We start from the raw sequence: 27,291 nt of genomic DNA on the forward strand, positions 1-27,291 counted from the left end.
GTCATTATTGTGATAATAATTATGTCATTTATTCAGTGCTTAGTTTGTATCAGGCAATGTGCTAAGTGCTGAACTTTACATACCATATGGCATTTAATTGTCTCAACAATCTTATGCACTAGTTAATAATATATTATAGATGGGAAGCAGAAGCTAAGAGATTAAACCACTTACCCACAGTCACAAGAGCCAAAAGCCTTTTACTTTGAATAGGTTATATTAGGGGGATGATCAACGTCTTTTGTTATCACCAAATTATATTTTAATATTTAATATGTTTTTAAGATTCCAAATACCCTCTCAGGATTTTGATACATCATATTCTGTTCCCTATCCCACCCAAATTTTAAATCTCTGCTTTAAAATGTAACATAACATAGTCAAAGCGGCTCCGTTGGCAACATGCTAAGATTTTATCAAGCACAAAACTGAGCCAACAGCATATGGTCGCAGTGGTTAGGTAAATCAAGAAACTCCTCACAGTAAGCCAAAATGCCATGCTACCATTTTATCTTGTCACGAGGATCAATCCTGCTCCAGAGTGGAGGTTCAGACTAAAGAAGAAAGGAAGGAGTGAAAGCAAAATATCCATACTCTTCAGAGAGATCTCAGATGGGAATGGGCTGCTATACTAGTTGTATATTCCTGGGACTGGTTCTAAGTAAAGCCCAAGGGTAGAATTCCATGTCCTGTTTCTGATGGGACCTCCTAGTGACCAGGAAGTTATCCATACTGAGCTAGAGTTGTAAGTTTCTCTTCACCAAACTAGTCCAGAGGTCAAAAGGTGTGGCGAGCTCTGCATATTTGCAAATCAATTTCTCTATGACCCTTGGCCTTGTCATCCCCACCAGAGCAACAGAGTAGAATTCAGGGGAGCTCAGGCCTCACTCCCAGACCTCAGACCACATGCTGGCACCCCAAGACTTTCTCACAACGCCAGAGGCAAGAATGCGGAGAATTCATCATGATAAATTGCACTAATGTTGTGATTAAAAGTGGTTTTATAGTCACAGAAAGAGCCAAAATACCAAATAATACAACTGCAGCCCCTGTATATTGTATACTGATAGATGATTGTCTGCGCTGTCTAACATAATAAATAGCATCATATCTAATAGTTACCAAATGTAGAAAAATATTGTATGGATCTTTTGGTGTTGACACTGCTGAACTCTGGTGCCTCTACCTTTTGTAGCTACCTTTGTGTGTGTGGTGCAAAGTTGGGGGTGGGCATGGTTCACCAATTTACAGCTTTAGTATAAAGCTGTAAGTGATGCCAATGCATTTATCCCTCTCTTCTTTTACATCTTAAAACCTGGAGAATGTATATTAATGTGAATTATTTTATTTTGCATTTTTAAGCACCAATAATAAACCAAACTTTCTATGTATACTTTATTTTTCTTAGCATCTGGACAAAATATTTAAACACAGAGAACTGCAGCAGAAGCTGGTGGATGCAAAGCTTGAGCAGGCCCAAGAAATGATGAAGGAAGCAGAGGAGCGACACAAACGAGAAAAGGAATATGTACTTATCATTTTAGTCATTCTGCATATCTGCTCCAACTCAGTGTCAGAGACACTCTGAGCAAGTTGTTTTGTATTTATTTATTTATTTGAGACAGAGTCTCTGTCGTTCAGGCTAGAATGCAGTGGTGCGATCTCGGCCCACTGCAACCTCTGCCTCCCAGGTTCCGGCGATTCCCCTGCCTCAGCCTCCCAAGTAGCTGGGATTACAGGCGCCCACTACCATGCCCGGCTACTTTTTCTGTATTTTTAGTAGAGACATGGTTTCACCCTGTTGGCCAGGCTGGTCTCGAACTCCTGACCTCAGGTGATCCACCCCCATCGGCCTCCCAAAGTGCTGGGATTACAGGCGTGAGCCACCGCGCCTGGCTGCAAGTTGTTTTTATAATGGTCAAAGAGCACTAGGCTGATGGAGAAAGAGCCCCAACTTCTATGGAGCACTAAATTAGCCAGCCCAGTCTGAGGCACCGTATCTACACTACTTTCTATATAAAATCGTCATTCATCCATTCCACACATATTTTTCAAGTGCCTGTTATCTGCTAAGCACTGTGTTAGGTGCTGGGACATAGCCGTGAACAAGACAGAGAAGGGCCATCTCCCACTATGGAGATCAGAGTCTAACTGGAAAAAGACAGGCAATAGACGAGCAAACAAGGAAGGGTCATTACAGACAATAATCACTGCTACTAAGGAAATAAAGAGAAACTTGAGAAGGGGCCAAAGAAGGGGACGTACTTTAGATTGAGTGACCAGGAAGGCCTCCTGGAGGGAAGAATGCTTGATTGAGTAAGCCCTGCCCGATGAGGAGCTGCCACTTGGAGCATCGTCTCCAGCATCTGCAGCAGCAACAAACGCCCTAATGCTGGAGCCAGTTTGGTGTGCTCCAGAAACAGGAAAAGGTCAGGGAAGCAAGAGCATGGGGGAAAAGTTCAAAATGAAGCTGGAGAGGTAAGCAGGGGCCAAACCGGGTAGCTTTGTAGGGCTTAAAAAGTCATTTGGATTTCATTCTAAATACAATGGGAAAGTACTGGGTACTTCTGCAAAGGAAGTGATGGCACGATCTACTCTGCATCTGCTAAGATTAATTTGGCTCCTGGATGGAAAATAGACTGCAGAGGGACAAAAGAGCAAGAAGACAATTAGGGGACTACTATAGCAATCAGATGAAATGTGACAATGACCTGGTTTAGGGATATGGCAGCAGAGAAGAGGGTTGGAAATGGATGAAAGTTGTTTTCAATGTGAAATCAACAGGCAGTGCTGCAGACCTGAAGCTGGTGACAAAGAGAAAAGGAGAGAGTCAAGGATGACTCCTAAGTTTTGGCCTGAGGAAACTGAGTGGCAGTGTTTATTGATATCTCATTAACTCCAAGCACCCCCTAAAAAGCTGTAAGGCCATTCTACAGATGAGAGAATTGAGGCTCCAAGAAGATACACAACTTGTAAAGGTCACACGCTGCTGACTGAGCAAGATGTGTTTTGATCTTCTGTGCGTCTGTTCCCAAAGCCCACACTCTCTGTGACGATGCATCACACTCAGATGTGTGTTTCAGAGGTATGAGTTGAGGCATGTATCTGTTGCTGGGGTGAGAGAGAGGTAAAACATAGTCCATGGACCAATTATTCAAATTTGGCCATTTCACATTTTGATCTTGAGCTTTTCATTTACCCAAAATCAGACCAGAATCAATTCAATTGGTTAGAATAGTAATTTTAAAATAACTTTTCAAACATGGCAACAAAAAGACAAATTTTGGGCAATATAATCTGGTGGACATTGGATAATTTCAAATCAGAAGTCCATGTTCTCTTAAGAAAAAGATTAATTTATGAAATCCATCTACAACCTAGCTCTGAAAGCAAGAAATAAAACATTCAATTATTATTCACAATCCAAGAGAATAGAAATTCCACCATTGGTGTAATTACCCTCTTGGGTAAAATATGCTTCCCACAGGATATCAGTACTTTGTTATATAACACATGAGACACGACCGAGAAAGAACTAGACAAAGATGCACATGAGAGACATTGGAGAGCAGGTTTGAGACGATCCAGCCTTAGCAAGAAACTAGCACCCCGCCCTGGTTCAGCAAAACAGATTTGAGTCAAAGACAGGGAGCTCCCCTCAGTTCTTCGAAGCTAGCCGCCTACCTGGGTTGCAGCTCGGGCACCTCCCTTTGGAAGTGATGAGGTATCAGGTCATCCAGGCAGAATAGGCAGCCACCAGCCTCCCTCGAGGTCAGGGGTCACCAGTCACAACAAGGCTGCATAGCCAGCTCACAATAAGCAGGCACAGTGCCAACACTCCCCTTAGATGGCCAGAGGGGACACTGTAGGGCTTCTATTCCACAGCTGCCCTAGTCCTCTCATAGGACCAGTCAGTTGCACTTCTATTAAGAATCAATCTTCACTGCACACTGGGAAGCATAGAGGAACAAATACAACCCATTTTACAAATGGAGAGGTTGGGCCGTAGGAAAAAGACAAACTTAGATGAGGAAAAAGATGCTTTCCAGTTTTTAAAAATAATGATTGTATTGTTGGTTTTTTTGGTTCCGATTACATAAGCAATGCATAGACCTCGTGGACATTTTTTTACAATAGGGATAAACTAAAAGTAGGAAATTTAAATCAGCCTATCTTCAAATATAAGAGAAACTTCTTAATTGATGGCCTCCAGACAGACTAGCCAAATTGATCTCTGATGTTCACTATTGTCTTTGTGAAACACACTGACTGATGCCCACAGCATGCTGACTCGCAGGTCTACCAAGCCACTCTCTGGAAGGGCTACAAATATTTGCCCCAGTTTAGTAAAGTGGAGCTTACCAAGAATCAGCTCTTTGCACAAACCTTTTCTTTCCAATTGCACTTGCTTTTGTGTAAATCAACAGGATGTTACATAAACTGATGAAATATAAGTATGAAAACAAAAAACTGTTTGTGCAAATTATGCTTAGTGCTTTGAAAGACTAAATGCAAACAAGTGGCAAAAAACTGTCAAACTAGATATGAGTAGCTATAAAAGACTGGGGGGAAGTGGAAAACTCTAGAGAATTATCCAGTCAAGCTGCTTCACAAGTATTTTTAGGTTGTAGCACTATTGCTAAACACACACACAAGCCTAACAACCTAGAAATCTTATATGGCACACTATGTATGTGATTTTTTAAATAATAATAAAAACAAAATAAAAAACCCTCTGAACTCTAATCAGAAGATCCATACCCAAAACAAAGACCACAGCCCCTCCTCAAAATTGAGAAATAGACATTCATCTTAAGTTAAAAATTACAAGCTTATATATGAGTGTGTCATTGTATGCCCAAATCACCTTTTCAGTTTAACCCATCAGCTCTCAGGGGCCAGGATTCAGACCAGTAAGTCAAACTTCTAACCCGTATTTCTCAAAATGTAATCCACAGACCACTGATATCCAGACCATTTTGGGTATTTTCTTTAAGCACAGATTTCAGTCACACCCTGTACTTCCTAAATCATATTATCTGAGAGGCATCTGCATTTTAATATGTTCCATAGGAGATTCTGATGCATGTTAGAAGCTCTGTGTCAGGAATCAGGGACAAAGACCAAGGACATACATATTTCTTACTGTATCACATGTGCTATGGTGGAGAACAGTGGTCTAGGAGAATGATTCCGGGTTTACTATCAAGAAACAGTTGTTGGCCAGGCACGGTGGCTCATACCTGTGATCCCAGCACTTTGGGAGGCCAAGGCAGGCAGATCACGAGGTCAGGAGTTGGAGACCAGCCTGGCCAACATGGCAAAACCCCTTCTCTACTAAAACTATAAAAATTAGCTGGGCGTGGTGGCAGGTGTCTGTAATTCCAGCTACTGAGAAGGCTGAGGCGGGAGAATCGCTTGAACCCAGGAGGTGGAGGGTGCAGGGAGCTGAGATCACACCACTGCATTCCAGCCTGGGTGACAAAAGAGAAACTCGGTCTCAAAAAAAAAAAAAAAAAAAAAAGAGAAAAAGAAAAAGAAAGAAAAGAAACAGTTGCTGACAAAAGTGCACCAAGTGAGGAAGTTCTGGAGAGGTTCAAGCAGAGGCTGAATGATTGTTGGCCAGGATTGCTAGAGAGGGTTCCAGAATGTGGTGGGAAGTTGAATTTTTTGTGATTCATACTTAAGCTGGAGGCTTTTTTTTTTTCATTAAAACCACTAGTTTATAGTTGAGAATCCAACTTTTTTAGGCCAATTATTTTCTTAGCTTTCTTTTTCTTTTTCTTCCTTTATTTTTTTAGAAGTGGAGTCTCACTCTGTTGCCCAGGCTAGAGTGCAGCAGCCCCATCATAACTCATTGCAACCTGAGATTCCTGGGCTCAAGTGATCCTCCTGCCTCAGCCTCTTGAGTTGCTGGGACTGCAGGCATGCATCATCACCCCTGACTAATTTTTTTTTTTTTTTTTTTTTTTTTTTTTAGTGACAGGGTCTCCCTATGTAGCCCAGGCTGGTCTCAAACTCCTGGCCTCCAGCAATCCTCCCAGCTCAGCCTCCCAAAGTGCTGGGATAACAGGCATGAGCCACCGTGCTGGGCCTGGTTTTTTTTTAGCTTTCTTAGATTCTTTTCAGAGTCCCAAAAAATTACTTAAGGAGGTTAATGAGCAGGTTATTAAGTTTTATAGACAAATTACAGCCAAATAGTAATCTAAAAGGTCAATCTGACCATCTTTCCACACACTTTCTCTTCTCATAGTTGCTGAACCAGGCGGCAGAGTGGAAGCTTCAGGCGAAAGTGCTGAAGGAGCAGGAGACAGTCCTACAGGCTCAGGTGAGGCCAAGGGGACGAGGCATGGGGGCGCTGTCCTCGCGGTCCCCAAATAAAAAGGCTGGGGCCAAAGGTGGGCAGCAGAGGTCCTCCTATGTGGCAGGGGATGGGGGGGAGTTGGAAATGAAGAACAACTTCACATTTATTCGTATTTTTAAGTAAAAATAAAAGCACAATATTATATCTATGAAAAAGAAATGTTCTGCACCAGCAACATCCAGTCAAAGGTTTGTTGACAGACAATGGATGACAGTACAATGGTCAACAGTGTCAGCCAGTGTCCAGGTTCCCATATAGCGCTTCTTATTTCTGCTGTGTTTTCCCTCTCATTGCCCTGTTAAGGTAAGAAGAAAATGTAAACTGCTTAGATGCACCATCTATGACTGGCGATTCTTAAAATGTCCTCATGTTTTGATATTATTTATCATAAAAAGAAAATGAGGCCCAGGCGCGGTGGCTCGCGTGTAATCCCAGCACTTTGGGAGGCCGAGGTGGGCAGATCACCTGAGGTCAGGAGTTCAAGACCAGCCTGGCCAACATGGTGAAACCCTGTCTCTATTAAAAAGATACAAACCTTAGTCGGGTGTGGTAGCATGTGCCTGTAATCCCAGCTACCCAGTAGGCTGAGGCAGGAGTATCACTGGAACTCAGGAGCCAGAGGCTGCAGTGAGCCGAGATCACGCCACTGCACTCCAGCCTGGGTGACAGAGCAAGACTCCATCTCAATTAAAAAAAAAAAAAAAAGAAAAAGAAAAAGAAAAGAAATGAGAAAAATAGTCACCACTCAAGTTTCTGTGCCATCAGAGGTTGGCCTTGTCAGTGGTGAATGGATAGAAGTGGCAGGCAAGTCAGGAACCATTTTGATTTGGCTGCGTGGCAACTTTTATGTGCTTCTGTTAGACTCTGGGGGGTCCTATTTCAGATTCTAAAAAGAAAGGGGGACCATTCTGGACATTTATGCCCCAGGTGACTCTGGAAGAAAGCCAGCTACCCATCTTCCCCCTATCTTGGGGCTCTGCCCATCCTAAATAATGGTCCCTGTGGGTTCCAGGAGTACCGTCCTGCCACGGGCCACAGAAGGACTTCCGCTGCCCCGGGAAACACCCAAGTGCTAAAGGAACTGTGAGGTCACAGGGAGAAATTCACTGAAGGCAAGGAAATCCGAAGCCTTCCAAGCTGGGCATCACTAATTTAAGATTTGTAAATGTTTATGTGCTGACAGCTGAGTACTTGTTCATTGTAAACACACACACACACACACACAAATCGTGTTCATTGTAAAAGAAAAAAGCAAATAAGAAATTTTAAATCACAGATTATACCACTACATAGACAAAATACAGGGAACATTTTCATATCTGGCCTTCTTAAAGCATATATCTGCAATGTGTATATAGCAAAGCAATAATAAATTATTTTCTCCAGTATGAACTATTCTCTGATAATAAAGAAGAATTGTTTTAATACACTAGGTGCATAGAGGTTAGAACCATAATGTGTCTGAATCAAAGGGCCCGGAGTTACAAACTCAAGATCATCCTTAAGGCAGTCACGGAACTCATCGCATCATGGTGTAGGGTGGGTGGCTGACTGCTGACTGTCTAGCAGAAGGAAAGGGGGTGTGACCTCAAGGAATCAAGCCAAGGCCTCTAATTCTATCTGTGCCTCATTCACCACACAGAGCCTTGAGGGGAACAATAAATAATACTTGAAGCTGTGCACTGTTTACATCATCTGCTACATGCAATCTCTACTCCTCCATGCAAAATGAAGACAATCAACTTGAGCAGAGTAGATTATATTGTTAAACTGCAGGCGACAGAGTGATTCACTCAGCTGGCATCAGAATCAAGGCCTTTAATGACCTGTACAATACAAATACAAAGGTTTTGATCTAATTTCCCACCTATACCCCCTCAAACTTAAAAAACCATCAACCAGGGGTTCTAGATTTGCTGTTGTTCCTCGTTCATCCGCGAGTCCAGGCACCAGGTCCGAGTGCTAGCTCTTTGAGAAGCTGTGTGACCCTGTGCAACTCACCTAAACCTCTAAGGAACTGAATTTCCTTGTCTGCAAAATGAAAGTGCTATAATGAATCAATGACCCCAGTCTGGAGTCCTGCAACCCCTGAGAGGCCTATGACTTTTCAGCGTTTCTCGAACATCAGCCAGCACATAAGGTAGCAGCTCCTATCTAAAATGTAGTTGTTTCCGATATTACTTCATCTCTTGCTCAGCAACTGTGGATGGAAATTATGCCTATGTTTAAGTTTTTTAAAAGGAACATCAGTTAATGCATACATAATATATGTAGTTGGTTTTCAAGTCATGCATGCAAAGCATTTTGCTCAGTGTCTGGCCCAAAATAAGCATAATTAATTCAACCAATATTTACTGAGCATCTACTAAGTGCTAGGCATGGTTCTAGGTTTGGTGATATAATCATCAATAAGAGAGAGAAAAATCTCTGCTTGACTATTAATTAGTGTATGAACTAGTAGTATTATTTCATAGGTAAGGATTCGTATAAGGAAATATCAGACAACAGGAGACTTTTTTTTGAGACGGAGTCTCTCTCTGTGGCCCAGGCTGGAGTGCAGTGGTGTGATGTCAGCTCACTGCAAGCTCCACCTCCTGGGTTCACGCCATTCTCCTACCTCAGCCTCCTGAGTAGCTGGGACTACAGGTGCCCGCCTCCACGTCCTGCTAATTTTTTGTGTTTTTAGTAGAGATGGGGTTTCACCGTGTTAGCCAGGATGATCTTGATCTCCTGACCTCGTGATCCACCCGCCTCGGCCTCCCAAAGTGCTGGGATTACAGGCGTGAGCCACCGCGCCCGGCCCAACAGGAGTCTTAAGTTGCAAAAAAGTTGAAGAAACACTGGAAAAGATGATCTCAAGATGCTATTCTGCTGTAGTTCATGACCATAGAGAACTTCCAGAGCTGAAGAAGTGTGGCCCTAAGCTAAGTTGACCCCGCCTTCTTCTCCATTGCCCGCAGTGTTCCACAGTGCAGGCAGGCAGCCTCACTAATTGCAAGAACCCTCCTTTGTCTTTCTTTTTTGTCTCCAAGTTACCTTTGAAATTCCAGTAATTACTTAAGCCTCAAGAAGAAAATAGAGGTCCTGAATCCCTACATGTAATCATGTTTAAACAAACTCCTCATTAAAAAGTATCAACATTATATTTTTAAAACTTTTAAACTTTGAAAACAAACTCTATCACAGATTCTTCTGCGTAACACTCCAACACTTCCTTTGGCTTTACGCTGTCTTTAAAGGGGTGGGAGTAGCAGGAGGCCAAGGCGAAGGCCCCATTTCTAAGGTCTGGGCAAGAGAATTATCAAGGACAGATTGTGTTATTTTCCTAGAGAAGTCACTTTTCAGTCACAAGACCTCTGCTGGCCAACTGAGGGCAGGCTTCTCACTTAGGGAAGCGATGTCTGGCTTTCAATTATACAAGCCAAGGCAACAGAATAAATGTCAGAGACGATCAATGGGATACAATTGTCACTACAAATAGACTGTTCATTGGATCAATAAGGATGAAGACAGTAGCAGATGTGGAAAGTCAGCAATATCTGATGTGGACACAAAATACTACCCGAGGGGAAAGATCAGTGGGTAAATTGTTAAAAGCATGTAATCGGAGTCTTTAAAGTCTGAAATCCTCCCCGTACCTCTACAGGGTGAGAGGAGAGCACTGCTGCACCTGTTCTTGTCATGGGACTTACTCCCAAACCAAATCTCACAGGTTCACCAAGATGATCCCTGGACACAGCTGTTTCCCATACTCTATGAATGTCTGTAATTAACATTTAGTGCTCAGTAAAAAGACTGTGTGTGTCAGTTGGCCCATTTAAAAGTGAAATATTGAGGCAATTTTTGTTGTTGTTCTAATCATAGAAGAGTTTGTTTCTATTTGTGCCTCTGGCAGGGGAAATCTGTGCATGACCTCTGGATGTCCTTCCCTGGCTCTCCGAAATACCAAAGTGATACTGGGAACATGACACATGAAACCAAATATGCATCATGTCAGCACGATAGTGAGAGGGAAGACGCTCCCAAACAAATATCCATTTAGTAAACAAGAAGTACAAATGTTTAGTAAGTAGGAGAGTGTTAGAGTTATCTGAGAAATCCATAGTTTTTGCCACCAGACAGAGAGGTCAAATAGGAAGAAAAGCAAAATATTAGACTGGTCACTGGAAGGAAGAAATGGGGAATTGTTGTTTAATGTGTATAAAGGTTCCATTTTGCAAGATGTTAAAGGTTCTGGAGATTGGTTACACCATGTTGGAAACATACTTAGCAATTCTGAAGTATACACTTAAAAATGGTTAGGATGGTAACTTTTGTGTTATGTGTATTTTACTACAATTAATTTATTTAATAGAAAGAAAACAAAAACTAAAACCATAACTAGAAAAAGCACAGAAGAGCTGGTGATGAATCAAGACACTACTTCTCAGAACTCTGGGTGTGTCTGTCTTCTCCATGCTAATGAGCCAGGAACAAGAAAACATAAGAAACGGAAACAAAATCTGCCCAATTAATACACCACAAAGAACATTCTGCCTTTTTCTTTTATAAAGCCTTCACTTTGAGACACGATGGAAAAATTTAACAGGTACACATGGAAAAGTAAGACATGAAGACAGCCTTACCCAGTCAAGTGAAGACAATCGAACCTGAGAGTTTTTAATGTCTGTTAGCTCATGTTGAGGCTGAAGTCCTGGGAGTGGTGGTTCTTGCTGATTCCAACAAGGCTGCCTCTGTGAGATGGACCAGACATGTGCTCACTCCTGCCCCGTCTGTCTGCAGCCTGCAACTACAGGGGCTGCAAGAGGGATGGGGAGGACCAGCTCAGGAGACCACAGTGTCTGCCGTCTACGTAATTCTGCTAGAGTTACTGATAAGTTGGAAAAAGAATGGGGAGAAATTAAGGAAAAAAGTTAACAAAAGAGGCCGGACTGAGAATACAAATGGAAAGATGTTGTGACAGAAGGTGACCGGGATCTGCTGGGGGTACTTGTTCCCACCCTAGGCCAATGGATGATGTGCAGGGTAGGTAGCCAGTCCCCAAGAGCTAACCCTAGGGCACAGTGTCTCCAACTGAGAGGTTTGACCCATATGTGGTCCCCGAAATTAATTCTGGCCCACAGTGGATTCCAGCCAGTATTTTGAAAAAAAAAAAAAAATGAAAACACAATTGAACAGAATATGTCATAGTACATTGTACATGATTGGCTGGGTACAGTGGCCCATACTTGTAATCCAAACACTTTGGGAAGTTGGGACAGGAGGATTGCTTGAGGCCAGGAGTTTGAGACCAGCCTAGGTTTAAAAAAAAAAAAAAAAAAAAAAAAAAGCCACGCATGGTGGCTTATGCCTGTAGTTGTAGCTACTCTGGAGGCTGATGCAGGAGGGTCCCTTAAGCCCAGGAGGTTGAGGCTGCAGTGAGCTAGGATCACACAATTGCACTCCAGCCTGGGTGACAGAATCAGACTGTCTCTTAAAAGAAAGAAAGAAAGAAAAAAAAACCACAGTAAATATTGTCTTATGCACCATGCATGTGTGAGAGAGAGAGAGAGAGAGTCTGTGTCTGTGTGTGTAAAACCCTAGAGCCCCTTCTTGGCCATGGATTCCTTGATGCCCCTTTACTCTGTCTCTTTAATCTGTGTGTCAAGGAATCATGAGAAACAAATTTTGGTTATGTCACATACTCACAGTACTAATGAGAGATTTCAAAATGATGATCAGCTGTCATTTGGCTTTTCTTTGGATAATCTATATTCTACAGAAATAATTTATGTTATCATTGCTGTCTACTGCAGTAAAATCTCTGCTACTCCAAATTATTGGGGAAAACTCATTCTAGATAAGCAATTTTCTGGGCTCTAGGGATTGTTTGACTCATACATACTCCCTCTCACACACACCCCCCAAGACTGGAGACTCTCCAATCTGCCAGCTTTCATTCAGGCTGCTTTCTGTGCTTTGAAAAAGACACTCACACTGATAACACTGCTCGATGCCTTCCTTCCAGCTGATAACCCAGCCTTCCTGGTCCGTCCAGTGCAGCCAGGGCCCTTGTTTGTTGATGGATGCTGCAAGTCTGCTTCTTCATACAAAAAAATGTGTTGTATGAAAATGTTATGCCCATTTGAGGACTTGGGACTATTCTGGACACTCAAGAGTACCAAAGATTCATTTGAAAATTGAGTTTTGACCAATCTGAATCATCCATACTAAATCCTCTCTTATTCAAAACATGCTACCCTAATATTATTTTCAGAGACAAGATTTTATTATGTTATCACTGTCATTAACGATCAAGTATTTACACACTTTGCTTCCCTGTGTTGCCCCATCTCCACCCTGAATGCAAGCGCTAGAATTAAGGACTTGGCAATACAAATGCTGCTCGCCATGTCTCTATGGTGAGCCACACACTTGGCAAATGCTAACCCATACAATGCTTCTCTGCAAATTAGAAAAAGGCATCTATTTTTCAAGACTCATCACTTCTATCTGTGGAAAACTGATGCAATAAACTGATTTTGATAAAAAGGGACATTTAACTGCTATTGGCTGGAATGCCATATTCAGAAACATACAAAACTCTGATGTCTGAAACAGAAATGGCACCTGCCTAGAGTGGTATACAACCTGCATCATGGTAATGGCCCTTATCCGTGTCCAGCCCACATTTCCTTTATCATATCTTTTCATTTGTCTAATTTTTCCCTTCCTTCAGGACCAAGTTCCAGGTTCACCTTCTCCATAAACATGTGACTCACATGATCACCTGCCACACTCACCTTCTTCGATCACGCACTGTCCTTAACTGACTTGACTTTGCAGCCATTGTCCCATAGTCAAGTTGTCTTTGAGATGGTCTTCCCATTAGAAGTGCAGGTCCCTCATGCAGACGCACGTGTTAAATACTTTTGTACATACAGTCCATGCACATAGTACTCAACATATGTTAATAAAAGTTTTAATATAATGATACCATATTTTCTTTTTTCGTTTTTCTTTCTTTTTTTTTTTTTTTTTTTTTTTTTTTTGAGATGGAGTTTCGCTCTTGTTGCCCAGGCTGGAGTGCAACGGCACGATCTCAGCTCACTGCAACCTCCACCTCCCAGGTTCAAGCGTTTCTCCTGCCTCAGCATCCCAAGTAGCTGGGATTACAGGTGCCCACCACCATACCCGGCTAATGTTTGTATTTTTAGTAGAGATGGGGTTTCACCGTGTTGGCCAGACTGGTCTCAAACCCTTGACCTCAGGTGATCCATCTGCCTTGGCCTCCCAAAGTGTTGGCATCACAGGCGTGAGCCACTGCGCCTGGGCTGTTTTCATTTTTATTTTAAAGAAGCATTTCAATCATGCTCACTGACCTAGGTTAATCTTGTAGTAAATAAAATAACTAAACGTATTACTAATCCTATATTGAGAATTCCTTTAAATAATGAACAATGACCTGTTGTTTTCTTCTGGAAGTATTCTGAAAGATCCACTCTTTCCTCTGTTTACAGCTCACTCTCTACTCAGGAAGGTTTGAAGAATTCCAGAGCACGCTAACAAAAAGCAATGAGGTGTTTGCCACTTTCAAACAGGAAATGGACAAAGTGAGTATTGCTTATCACCAACAAAATATTGACATTTTCTATTTTGACAGGCAAATTTCCTTTGGTTTCCTTTTTCTCTCACTAGGATATTTTGGTGCATTTCACAAAGTAATGAAATGTTTATAAGTAGGAATGAGGTTTGGGTTGTATTTTTTAATTGGTAAGTATCTAGTGTATTAATCTTAGCAGGAGTACAAAAATTCTAGGTTACATTTTCACTCTGAGAAAGAATAGTTCTTTTTCTAACCCATGGATAACTTAAAAAAAAAAAAAAAAAAAAAAACAGAGCTAGCAATTTAACATTTTGTGGTATATACTAAAGTCAAAATATAACCTTCTAAGAATTAAAAAAAAAAAAAAAAAATTTGGCCTGGTGCAGTGGCTCATGCCTATAATTCCAGCACTTTGGGAGCCCAAGGCGGGCGGATCACAAGGTCAGGAGTTTGAGACCAGCCTGGCCAAGATGGTGAACCCCGTCTCTACTAAAAACACAAAAATTAGCCGGGCATGGGGGCACGTGCCTGTAATCCCAGCTACTCAGGAGGGTGAGGCAGGAGAATCGCTTGAACCCAAGAGGCGGAGGTTGCAGTGAGCGAGATCATGCCACTGCACTCCAGCCTAGGCAACAGAGCAAGACTCTGTCTCGAAACAAAACAAAACAAAAAAAACCTTTATACAAATATACAAAAGAATGTTAGAATAGGAAATGCCATCTTACAAGAACCTTCTTAGAAGAAAACGTAACTTATATAATATGATATAACTGACAGAGCCTTGAATGAGAAGATGAAAGCCTGAATTCAATTCTCCAGTGGTGTTAGACAATTCACTTAACTTCCTGAATCTAATTTACTTTTTTTTGAGATGGAATTTTGCTTTTGTTGCCCAGGCTAGAGTGCAATGGCGCGATCTCGGCTCACTGCAACCTCTGCCTCCCGGGTTCAAGCGATTCTCCTGCCTCAGCCTCCCAAGTAGCTGGGATTACAGGCATGTACCACCATGTCTGGTTAATTTTATAGTTTTAGTAAAGACGGGGTTTCACCATGTTGGTCAGGCTGGTCTCGAACACTTCACCTCATGTGATCCGCCCACCGCGGCCTCTCAAAGTGCTGGGATTACAGGCATGAGCCACCACTCCTGGCCTCTAATTTTTTTTTTTTTTTAATCTATGCAGATACCACTTTCCCCTGCCTAACTCACAAGATTGTGAACTTAAATTAATGTATTTTGGAAGGGATTTAAACTTTTTACAATTATTTTTCAAATATGAGGTGCCAGTATTATTATTTAATGTAATGTTTAAAGCTTGTTCAGTGTCTTCCCAATACAAAATCAGCATCAGAACTGTGTTTCTGAACAGGGATTGGCATTAATGGTTTTGAAGTGTAGAAAACATCCTCTTAAAATATATTTTTTAAATACTATGATATATTTTACAATTAAATGAGCAACCTGAAGAAGATTGACACTTGTTAAATGTTACAGTTCTCCCATTGCAGAATAGAACTATCTATTTTCTTAATTTTTTTTTTTAATTCTAGCATTTTAAGACTGGTATAAATTAGAACAGGAAAAGATGTTTTTACTTCAAAATTATGTACTTTTAAGAGTGGAATAAATATTAAATCAGGAGTTCTTAATCTGGGGTTAGTAGTTGACCTGAGAACTCCCTAGAAATTAGCAAAGAAAGATGCACATATGCACATTTTTGTGAAGTGTGGTCCCACAGCTTTCACCACATTCTTAAAAAGATCGATGACCTTAAAGTTTACAAATAACTGGCTGGGCGCAGTGGCTCACGCCTGCAATCCCGGCATTTTGGGAGGCCAAGGCTGGTGGATCACTTGAGGTCAGGAGTTCGAGACCGCCTGGCCAACATGGTGAAACCCTGTTTCTACTGAAAATACAAAAAATTAGCCAGGTGTGGTGGCAGGCGCCTGTAATCCCAGCTACTCAATTACCTTGAACTCGGGAGGCAGAGTTTGCAGTGAGCCGAGATCGCGCCACTGCACTCCAGCCTGGCGACAGAGTGAAAAACAAACAACAACAAAACAAAACAAAAAACCAAGAAAACAACAAAAAAAGAAGTTTACAAACTACTAAATTAAAATATGATCAAAATTAAAAACCTAGCTTCTCTACAGAGCCAGGGGCTGACAGTCTTGGGCCCAGCCTCTGGCCTCCATGGGTACCCAGCCTCAGGCAGCTTGGCACCATGCCACGAGTGCCCAGCTATGTTTCATCCAGGAAAGCTGCATCTGAATACATGCCTTGTTCTCCACTTCATCCAAGCAAAGAAGAGATCCTACAAACAAGAACGTGAGTAGCCTCAGGTTCAAAAAAGACGGGCTGCATTGTATTCACTTCTCACTTCCTCGCACCCAGCCCAGGGCCTGGTGACCACCAGACATTCCATATGCTTCATTAAATGAAATAAAAGAATGGCAGCCCCACTCTTCTGTTAACTCACCTAAATATGACTCTACCTCTCTGAACTTTGGTTTCCACAGTTATAAAATCGGGGCTGAAAATAGAACCTTCCTTGTGGGACTGTTTCAAGGATTTTTGTGAACTCTACCTCACTCTATAAATGTAAAGACCCAGAAAATACAGAGGCTGCTTTTGTGCAGCTACTTCTCAGATGTGCCCAGATATTATCAACAAGGCCATGCCAGCTTTCCCACTGTGATAGTCTTCTGTTCAATACCGTAAACATCCTAAATTACAGGCTTGTTCATAGGACTCCATAAAGATATTCTTCTTTTAAATGAAAGAAAAAGCAGTGACAAAACCATGTGCCCCTAAGTCATTTCCCGTTTCCTGAATTGGCTCGGGTGCAAATAAGTTTGCTCACCACTGCCCTAGCTGGCTCAGAAATAAATCATGGCTCTGCTGCAGTCTTCATTCTTGACATTGAACATTTGTTTGCTTCAGCAGCTGGTAACAAAAGGACTTCTCCTGGTCTCACATATGGAGCTAATAGCTTCCTTGATATTTTAACTCTTCAAGATTAACACTCACACACTCTAATTTCTGTAGACAACTAAGAAAATGAAGAAGCTGGAAAAGGACACAGCCACATGGAAAGCCCGATTTGAGAACTGTAACAAAGCTCTGTTGGACATGATTGAAGAGGTGAGGAAGTTTCTCCCTTAGCTTTAATCCCATCTGTCTAGTCAATATATTCATACTTATGATACAATTATAACCTGATAATAGTACAAATGGTTATGTTTGAAAAGGAGCTGAATTTTCGGTGGAGGGATGTGACATTTTAAATTGTAATAAATATAAAAAGAGCAAAGTTCATTTAGAATCAGGTCCAGACTCACAAAGAGCTTTGTGACCCTAAGTCACATCCTTACCTGTTGATTCAATAGCTGTACCCAGGGCAGCTGTCCCCTTTGAGGGCTGTGAATTCCTTAAAGGCAGGATGAGTGTCTTACTTTACTTTGAATTTTCCCAGTGTCTGACACATAACAGGTGCTGAATAAATTAATCAGTTGATTTGAATATACTGCAAGAAGACACCAGCCCAAGCGTCCAGTGCATGTGCTATTTTCTAATATAAACAGATATGGAGATATCTCTTTTTAATTCCTCCAATAGAAATTTAAGTACTGATCTCATGCCAGGCTCCAAGTAGATTTTGAGAGTCCAAAGGCAGAGGTGCATGGCCCCTGACCTGAGAAGTAGGGTTTACAGGTGAAGGTCTCTCCATGTATAACAAGTGGGAAAAAAGGGTCTCAAAGGCAAAGAGAAGCTAAGAGGTGGGGTAAAGGAGTGAGATAATTAGGAACATTTTCATGCGCAAATACACAGACATTTCTCAAAGAAAAAATTGAACCATTTGAGCAGCCAGCATCATGAATTAGTATGTGGTGAATTTTTATGGTTATAATTACTGTTCTAACAATTCTTCCCAAATTGTAACCAATTCCAAAGAGATATACTTATTACTCATCAACATAAATCAAATGGCTGCTGGGGTTAGCACATAGCAGTTTATTCATAGAATAGATAAGGAAGGCATTGCTGAGACCCAAGTCCCAATCCATCTCATTTATCTTGCCACAAGTCTTGTTTCTACCTTCTAAGTCTCAGAAGCAGAAAATTCATCTACTCTAAGATTTGAGAGGCTATGGACCAAAGCAGAAGGAAGCCTGACTCTTTCTTTCCCAGTGAACAGGCTATGGTGATTAAAAATCTACCAGTCTAGTACACAATGCCAAAAAAAAAGGAAGTGACGTCCATGACCAAGCATCTGTTCAGCCCCTACTCTGTGGCCAGGTCCCAGAGCCTAGTAGACAAATTCTGGGACAAATAGTTTTGCTTGTTTCCAGAGAGCATCCTGGACATTTTGCTTATCATGTCATTTCGTCTGTGCGTGTATGTGCGTGTGTTTTCACATCACAGAAAGCACTGAGAGCTAAAGAATATGAGTGCTTCGTGATGAAAATTGGGAGGCTAGAGAACCTCTGCCGTGCTTTACAAGAAGAGAGAAACGAACTCTACAAAAAAATCAGAGACACAAAAGTATCTGAAAAGGATGACCAAAGTCAGCATACCTCTGATGAAGAGCCAGAGTCAAATGTCTCTGTGGATCAAGAGATTGACGCAGAGGAGGTTAATAGTGTCCAAACCGCTGTGAAAAATCTGGCCACAGCCTTCATGATAATTCATCATTCACAGTCAACCCCGCATCCGTCCAAAGAAACCCAACCCAAAATCAGCAGTTCTCAGGAGAGCAGTGATGCCGCTCTCAAAGAGCCAGAGCAACCCCCTCTGATCCCTTCACGGGATTCAGAGAGTCCCCTGCCTCCCCTAACTCCTCAGGCTGAAGCCAAAGGAGGCAGTGAGGCTGAACCTCCTTCCAAGGCTAGTAATTCGCCTGCCGGGTTGGAAGCACAAACCCAATGCGAGGGTCTCCCTGTTGGAGCACAGGCTGATCAGCAGTCCTGGAAGCCAGAGGCAGAAGCTTCCAGTCAGGCCCCACAGGCTCCCACCGAGGCCTCCCTACAGGAGATGGAGGCAGATGTGCCCACTCCAGCATGCACAGCTGAAGAGCACGTTGCAGCCATGGTGCCTGCATGCGAGCCCAGTAGGCAGCCCCCACCAGCAGCAGCAGAGGAGCTGCCAGTAGGGGCCTCAGCTGGGCCTCAGCCGCCCAACCTGGCTGACACCAATCTGGAAGGTGTCGACTAAGCCGCGCCATGCCTTCAGAGGCTTCGTCCTGACTCAGCACCTTCAGCATAACAGATTGTCTTCCGAAAAAGGCATTAAGGGCTAGAGATGTCAAATGAAAGAGAAGTAGGATCAAGTCATTTTTTAATGTTATGCAGAACACATTCATTCAGGCTTTGCTATTTGTTGTCAGTTTGTAACTGATTTGAAGGTTTTCTATTTAACACTGGTTGACAGTATAATTTTCCCAAAGGGCAACAAAACATCAGACAGCAAATTTATATTACTTTTCTGTTAAGATAATACTTAATTAAATTTGTTAATCACCAGTAAGATTTGATGTTTAAAGACTTCTACTGCAATATATAAATATTGAAAATGTGATGTTCTGCTTATTTGGATATATAGTTTAATAAGTTCCATAGTAATTTATGGATGTCCAGGTTACATTTAAACTATACATATACATAATATATACATATGTATGTACATGTATATGTACACATATATATAGATGTGTGAATATGTGTGTTTATATACATATATAGGTATATATTTTATATATGTATATATAAATGCATTATTACACATACATTTCTCTCACCCCTTAGAGCATTTTTCTCAGTGCAGAATATTTAGATGCTAATCAAAAAATGATCTCTTACTTGCACTTGGGACTATGGTAGACTAATGCTTTATAAATCTGAAGTGAGTTTGGACCATAAGTATTTAGGCTATCATTATGTTGGGCAAAAATAAGTAACCCAATGGTAGATAAATGAATTCAACCAGTTGATCAAATGACAGAAAAGCAGTTAGATTGCAATCTGTGCAGACAGTATGGACACAAAGATGGCCACTAGGGGCCCAAAACAGAAAAGAGAAACACAAGCTCACCTCTTGGCGGCTGCTTCTCCTATACTTTTCAGTCCATTGCTTTGCTGCCCCCTCACGTGCCAGGGCGTCCCAATCCAGGCTTCCTGTAAGGAAAGGGTTGGAAGTGGGAAAGGGAGCTAGGGATTGAGGGGTGAAGGGACCTCACACTAAGAAGGGGCTGTGCTTTGATCCCCTGCCCCTTGCACTACCAATGTCTCAAGACAGAATATTCATCTCTTGCTGTCAGACCCAGCCTATATTCTAAAAGCTTCTTCTGATCCTTCCTTCCCAATTTCTCCTTTGCAGTAGAAAATTACACCCAGCCCTCATCTCAATTAATGCTAAATAAACCTATTGTTTTTCCAAAACAGAAATCTACACTGGGTCTCAATATCAGTGATGAGGCTTACAAACCAACACGTTTTCTGCCATGAGGATTTCTCTTTAGACCAGAGGTACAAAACAAAAAACCAATGGATTTTAATCAAAATGATTTGAAATATAGGTGAGGATTCAGGAGAAGGCAAAAGCTAGAAACACTTGGGATTGTCAACATGAGGATTATATTAACATTGCCTTATAAGAACCTCTAATGGTACTGACAACATAAATTACCTAGGGTAAAGGATAGCTGCAACAATGAAACAGGAAAGAAGAAAGAGAGAGAGGAAAGGGAAGGAAGAAAGGAAGGGGGGAGAAGGGAAGAAAGAAACAATGTCTAATCCAACTCTATCTTAAAAGTTGAACTCAAGTAGAAAAATGGATAGAAACAAAATTCTCTAGTACTCATCCAGGAAACCATTCTTCAATGTTGCATGTGGCTGTTTGCCAAGGCACACAAAGTACTTGTAGGCAGCAACCATATGCTACAAGAATTGTAAACTGCATACAGTTTGTTTGAAGTAGACAGTGAGGATAATAACAAAGTTGCTAGGCAGGGAAAAAAAATTAGGAAAAAAGCTTGTCGCTATTTGAGAATCTGTATATTTTTAAAGGCTTAAAATATTATAACCACAGGGTATCCAGCCAAATTCAACATTATTGCAAGTCTTAGAGATTTAAACATTCATTTGATTCAAAGCTAAATATTCACCATAATCCAGGAGGGTCTCCTTCCCCACTACAGAGGCAGAACGTCCAAGAATGGAGTAAGATTAGTCACAGTAAAGTCTCAGTCTGAATGTTTAGCAAGAGAAACAGGCAGGAGAGGAACCCAAAGGCAGTAAATCAAATATTCTAAAACCCAAAGTTCATTATTTTCATCCAAAAGACTTTCACAGAAACACATTACTCACAGCCATGTGTATCTTGGACAGAGTTTCAGATGGAATGACTTGCCTGAAATTTGTAAAGCTTAATATAGGTTTTGGGGGAATTATTTTAACATTAAAAGAATGTTTTATTATAGTCCTTTGTGTTAGAATTTAGCCTTACTAATTGTAACAATAACTCATAAAGTTCTAAATGCAGAAGGAATATCTGTTCTTTATCAAGTGTATGTAACTATTTTTTAGTAATGCCATCTACTTTCTAGAAACACTAAAGTTATTGTTTTCTAAATTAAATAACTATAATTTATGTATCTATTAAAAAAGGTACTTCTCTTCCCAAATTCTCTAGTAGTCATTTTATTTTTTAACTTTCACCTATTTTATTTTAATTTTTGTTACTTCTATGCTTCAACAATACCTAATGAAAATTATGGTTTTATTCTGTAGTTAATTAAGTTTTTGGTCACTAAATAGAATTACGTGTAGCCAACACTTTGAAAACATTGGGGTGTGTGTGTGTGACAGAGAGAGAGAGAGAGAAAGGGAGGGAGAAATAACAATGAGTCTACAGTTAAAAATCACGGAGGCCAGGCATGGTGGCTCACGCCTATAATCCCAGCACTTTGGAAACTAAGGTGGGAGGATCACTTGAGCCCAAGAGTTCAAGACCAGCCTGGGCAACATAGTAAAACCCCCATCTCTACAAAAAAATTTTTTAAAAAATTAGCCAGACATAGTGGCACACTACTTGGGAAGCTGAGGCAGGAGGATAGCTCGAGCCTGGAAGGTAGGGGCTGCAGTGAGCCATGGTCATGCCACTGTACTCCAGCCTGGGTGAAAGAGTGAGACCCTGTCTCAGAAAAAGAAAAAAATGTCACTGAGGCCTGCAAGAGAGAAGCACTGGAAACGGAGTGCCCGGGGCTAATAAGAAAACAATACCCAGACTCCTCTGCCTGGCCCTGCAGTGCTGGTGGACAGTTCTCAACCGGCTGATATGCTTCTCAGTACCAACCTCCCATGAGACCACGTTTCCACAGGCTTTTCTGCCGTGTGTCCTCCTGGAGGAAGGGTGGAAGCATAGACGGTGTCCGTGCCCTTTTCCTCTCTCCAGCCCTCCTGACTGCTCCAGGAATTTCATCGAACAAGACTCAGAGACCCAGCTGCTCTGCCTTTTGATTCTTCTCACTGACCTGGGAGGGGCTTCTCAAACACCACATTCCCTAGCATGCTGGTGGATTGTGGAAGAAGAGGATTGTGAGCTAGAAAGGGAGAAAAGGTAAGACCTGCCCGTAAGGCTGATTTTGCTCCTTTGGGCCTGATATTGACTTACACTTTTTAAATACCCTCTTTTTGGGGATTATAAAAGTAACATGTGTTCGTTGTAAAACTGATGCTGCTTTTCAGTAAGACCAACAAGAAACAGGAGAGGGAGATAGTTTCAGGACAATTTTCCCAGCCCGTTCTCCTCTAACCAGTAGTTAAATCCAGTATGTGGGAAAGTAAAATAATTTATTTATTTATTTTTTTGAGACGGAGTCTCGCTCTGTAGCCCAGGCTGGAGTGCAGTGGCGCGATCTCGGCTCACTGCAAGCTCCGTCTCCCGGGTTCAGGCCATTCTCCCGCCTCAGCCTCCCGAGTAGCTGGGACTACAGGCGCCCGCCACCACACCTGGCTAGTTTTTTGGGTTTTTAGTAGAGACAGGGTTTCACCGTGTTAGCCAGGATGGTCTCTATCTCCTGACCTTGTGATCTGCCCGCCTCGGCCTCCTAAAGTGCTGGGATTACAGGCGTGAGTCACCGCGCCCGACCAAGTAAAATAATTTAAAATGTAAAGCATTTGCTAATGGAAGATGTGAAATGAAAATAAGGACTCTGGCCTCCGAAGTTCATTCTCATCATAAACTGGCGAGGAGGGTTTCACAGGCAAGTGGGGCATAAGGGTTCAATTTTCACAAGGTTTAAATAATTTCCATTTCTGTATTTTAGAACTTGAAAATTAAGGTTCTCCATGAGAGCACTCTATTGGAACAGAAGCTTTCATGTGATGCTAATGATTTTTCTCAGCCCTATTAAGTTGTATCCTCAATACTGAAGTTAAGCCTCTTTGGTGGTATCTCTTGATAAAAGTTCTACAAATGCTAGCTTCTGTCACATGTGCATGTGAATGCAAACACACATACATATACGTAAATACAGAGGTATAAAATTTGACCTAAGTTTAATTCTGGTCCCATAGATGAGTATTTACACCAATATTTTCTTTTCTTTCTTTTTTTTTTTTTTTTTTTTTTTGAGACTGAGTCTCACTCTATTGCCCAGGCTAGAGTGCAGTGGTGCGATCTCGACTCACTGCAACATCCACCTCCCAGGTTTAAGCAATTCTCATGCTTCAGCCTCCTGAGTAGCTGGGATTACAGGCATCTGCCACCATGCCCAGCTAACTTTTGTATTTTTAGTAGAGACGGGGTTTCACCATGTTGGCCAGACTGGTCTCAAACTCCTGACCTCAAGTGATCTGTCCACCTCGGCCTCCCAAAGTGCTGGGATTGCAGGCGTGAGCCACCATGCCCGGGCTTTCACCAGTATTTTCAAAGGATACTTAGTATTATCTTTCCTGAAAGAACAAACTATAAAAAAGAATCGTTTCCTGTGTGAATAAGGATATTTGGTAGAAACATTTAACTAGCAAAATAAACCTAGAAATTCACTGATCTATGAAACAAAGATTATTCACAGAAGCTACTTCACCTTGCCAGGAGATAACAAAAAGGATAAATTATTTCAACAGCACAATCAAGCTCGGCTAAACCCAAATGCAAGTCCTTCTTCCTGCTGGATTTCAGAGCCCGAGATTTCTATTCATGCCAACATCTATTCCACTTTGACTTTTTTTTTTAAGTGATATAATGTTCAATTACCTCATATCATAACTAAAACATACCGACGTGTAAAACTCATTATTTCAGAACTGACAGTCAGTTGATGACATTTTATGTCAAATAACACAAAAACTGCTTGCTAGAAGCCAAGTAAGAAGACATTATGTTACAAGGGGGAAAAAAGGAAATACTTTCAATCTGATAGCTATTGTATCTATTACATATGTATATATGTGTTATAGGTAAAATATCTAGAATAGACACATCATTACATCATTTTTTTTTTAGACGGAGTCTCTCACTCTGTCTAAAGGTGCTGGAGTGCAGTAGCTTGATCTTGACTCACTGCAACCTCCGCCTCCCAGGTTCAAGCAATTCTCCTGCCTCAGCCTCCCGAGCAGCTGGAACTACAGGCATGCGCCACCACACCCAGCTAATTTTTTGTATCTTTAGTAGAGACAGAGTTTCACCATGTTAGCCGGGTGGTCTCGATCTCCTGACCTCCTGATCCACCTGCCTCAGCCTCCAAAAGTCCTAGGATTACAGGTGTGAGCCACCGCACCTGGCCAATACATTACATATTTTCAAAAATATGTGAAAGAGTTCAAATCTATAAGCTATTATGTACAGTGTAAGACCTTAAGATATGACATATAAGATAAAACCGTAAGACTATTAAGAACAATGAAAGGAAGAGGGACATAAACTAGTGAGCCCTTTTGGGGAAGCAGAATAGCAATAAAGTCCAACTCATGATGACCTTAATACACTTTAACACCACAGCTCCAACCTGGGGAATTTTTACAAGCAGGGGGGTTTGTAGGGTTACTGCCTTGTTTTCTTATTTGTGTTTCTTTTAGAATAATAAAGGTGGTCAGGCACAGTGGCTCAGGACTGTAATCCCAGGACCTTGGGAGGCCAAGATGGGCAGATCAGGAGGATCACTTGAGCTCAGCAGTTGTAGATTAACCCGGGCAACAAGGCAAAATCCCACCTCTACAAAAATTACAAAATTAGCCAGGTGTGGTGGCAGGTACCTGTGATCCCAGCAACTTGAGAGGCTGAGGCAGGAGGATCACTTAAGCCTGTGTATTAGGTCTATTTTCACACTGCTATGAAGAAGTACTCAAGACTGAGTAATTTATAAAGGAAAGAGGCTCGACTCACCATTCTGCATGGCTTGGGAGGCCTCAGGAAACTTACAATCATGGCAGAAGGCAAAGGAGAAGCAGGTGCCTTCTTCACAGGGCAGCAGGATGCAGTGAGTGCAAGCAGGGGAAATGCAGATGCTTATAAAACCGTCAGATCTTGTGAGAACTCACTCACTATTGAAATGGGAAAAGTGCCCTTATCCCCATGGCAGGGCATGTGATGGGGGTGTGGCTTGCTTCTTTGGTGCCCTACTGCTCATACCCCTAGGGGAGCATGCAGAAGGGCAGGTCGTGGAGAGCGCTGACCCCACGGCAGCATCTAGGGTTGAGTGTTTACAGTTCTGGAAGCCCCAGTGGGCGTGTGTTACAGTGCACTCTTTCAGTTTAGCCATCTGCAGGTGGCTTGCATTAATCAGATCAATTAGACTCTGCCTTATCACAAGGACAGTGGGCTTTCTGTCTCTCGGGTTCTTACCTTAGTATACCAGAAAAATTGGATCACATGAGGGCTTAGAGAATAAGTGCAAAGTTTTACTGAGTGAAGGTAGCTCTCAGTAAGGTGAATGGAGAGGCCGGAAGGGGGAAGAAGTGGGAAGGTGGTCTTCCCCTGGAGTCAGGCTGCCCAGCTTCCGGACTCTTCTCTGACCATTCCCGGCCAAATTCCACATTGTTCCACCGTTGATGGCCTACCAGCATTTGCTGGTGCCTATTGGTGTGCTCTTCTGCTCTTCTCAACATCCAGCTGCCTGTGTGTTCTTCCACCGATGTGTCCCTCTTGACATCCAGCCACTGTGCCTGCTAGGGTGTCAAAGTTTTTATAGGCACAGGATGGGGGGGCATGGCAGGCCCAGGTGGTCTTGGAAAATGCAACGTTTTGGTGTGAAAACCGGAGTGCCTGTCCTTACCTAGGTCCCTGGGCACAGGCCCAAGGGAATATACCCATTCCAAATGGGAAAAATTGGCCAAAACAAAGGGGCTACAGGCCCCACGCAAGTCTGAAATCCAACTAGGTAGTCATTAAACCTTAAAGTTCCCTAATGATCTCCTTTGACTCCCTGTCTCACATCCAGGTTATGCTGATGCTACAGGTGGGCTCCCATAGCCTTGGACAGCTCCACTCGTGGCTTTGCAGGGTGCAGTGCCCTTCCTGGCTGCTTTCACTGGCTAGCTCTGAGTGCCTGTGGTGTTTCCAGGCACATGGTGCAAGCTGTTGGTGGATCTACCATTCTGGAGTCTGGAGGACAGTGACCCTCTTCTCATAGTTCCACTAGGCAGTGTCTCAGTGGGGACTCTGTGTGGGGGCTCTGACCCCACATTTCTCTTCTGTACTGCCCTAGTGGAGGTTCTCCATGACAGCTCTGCCCCTGCAGCAAATTTCTGCCTGCAAATCCAGGCATTTCCATATATCCTTTGAAATCTTGGCAGAGGTTCCCAGACCTCAATTCTTGACTTCTGTGCACCCACAGACCCAATACCATGTGGAAGCCACCAAGACTTGGGGCTTGCACCCTCTGAAGCAATGGCCTGAGCTGTACCTTGACCCCTTTTAGCCACTGCTGGAGCTGGAGCAGCTGGGATGCAGGGCACCAGGTCCTGAGGTTGCACAGAGCAGTGGGACCCTGGGCCTGGCCCACAAAATGATTTTTTTCTCCTAGGCGTCCAGGCCTGTGATAAGAGGTGCTGCCGTGAAGGTCTCAGACATGCCCTGGAGACATTTTCCCTATTGTCTTGGTGATTAACATTCAGCTCCTCGTTACTTACGCAAATTTCTGCAGAGCAGGCTTGACTTTCTCCCCAGAAAATGGATTTTTATTTTCTTTCACATCGTCTGGCTGCAAATTTTCTAAACTTTTATGCTCTGCTTCCTCTTGAATGCTTTACCCCTTAGAAATTTCTTCCACTATATACCCTAAATCCTCTCTCTCAAGTTCAAAGTTCCACAGGTCTCTAGGGCAGGGGCAGAATGCTGCCAGTC

The 27,291-nt window shown here is 42.3% G+C and overlaps 1 protein-coding gene across 1 annotated transcript in view; it reads left to right on the top strand.

Annotated features, from left to right (window-relative positions):
- TXLNB (taxilin beta) overlaps positions 1-21,628 on the top strand; it is a 52,372-nt gene extending 30,744 nt beyond the window's left edge. The window contains exons 6-10 of the mRNA XM_050787363.1: positions 1,409-1,528; positions 6,254-6,328; positions 13,864-13,956; positions 16,996-17,091; positions 18,373-21,628. Of these exons, the coding sequence (XP_050643320.1) occupies positions 1,409-1,528; positions 6,254-6,328; positions 13,864-13,956; positions 16,996-17,091; positions 18,373-19,161 (1,173 nt within the window). The 3' untranslated portion in view covers positions 19,162-21,628. The remainder of the gene's footprint in view (positions 1-1,408; positions 1,529-6,253; positions 6,329-13,863; positions 13,957-16,995; positions 17,092-18,372) is intronic.
- The last annotated feature ends 5,663 nt before the right edge of the window (positions 21,629-27,291 follow it).

This window comes from Macaca thibetana, chromosome 4 (assembly GCF_024542745.1).
Source record: "Macaca thibetana thibetana isolate TM-01 chromosome 4, ASM2454274v1, whole genome shotgun sequence".
NCBI classification, from domain to species: domain Eukaryota; kingdom Metazoa; phylum Chordata; class Mammalia; order Primates; family Cercopithecidae; genus Macaca; species Macaca thibetana.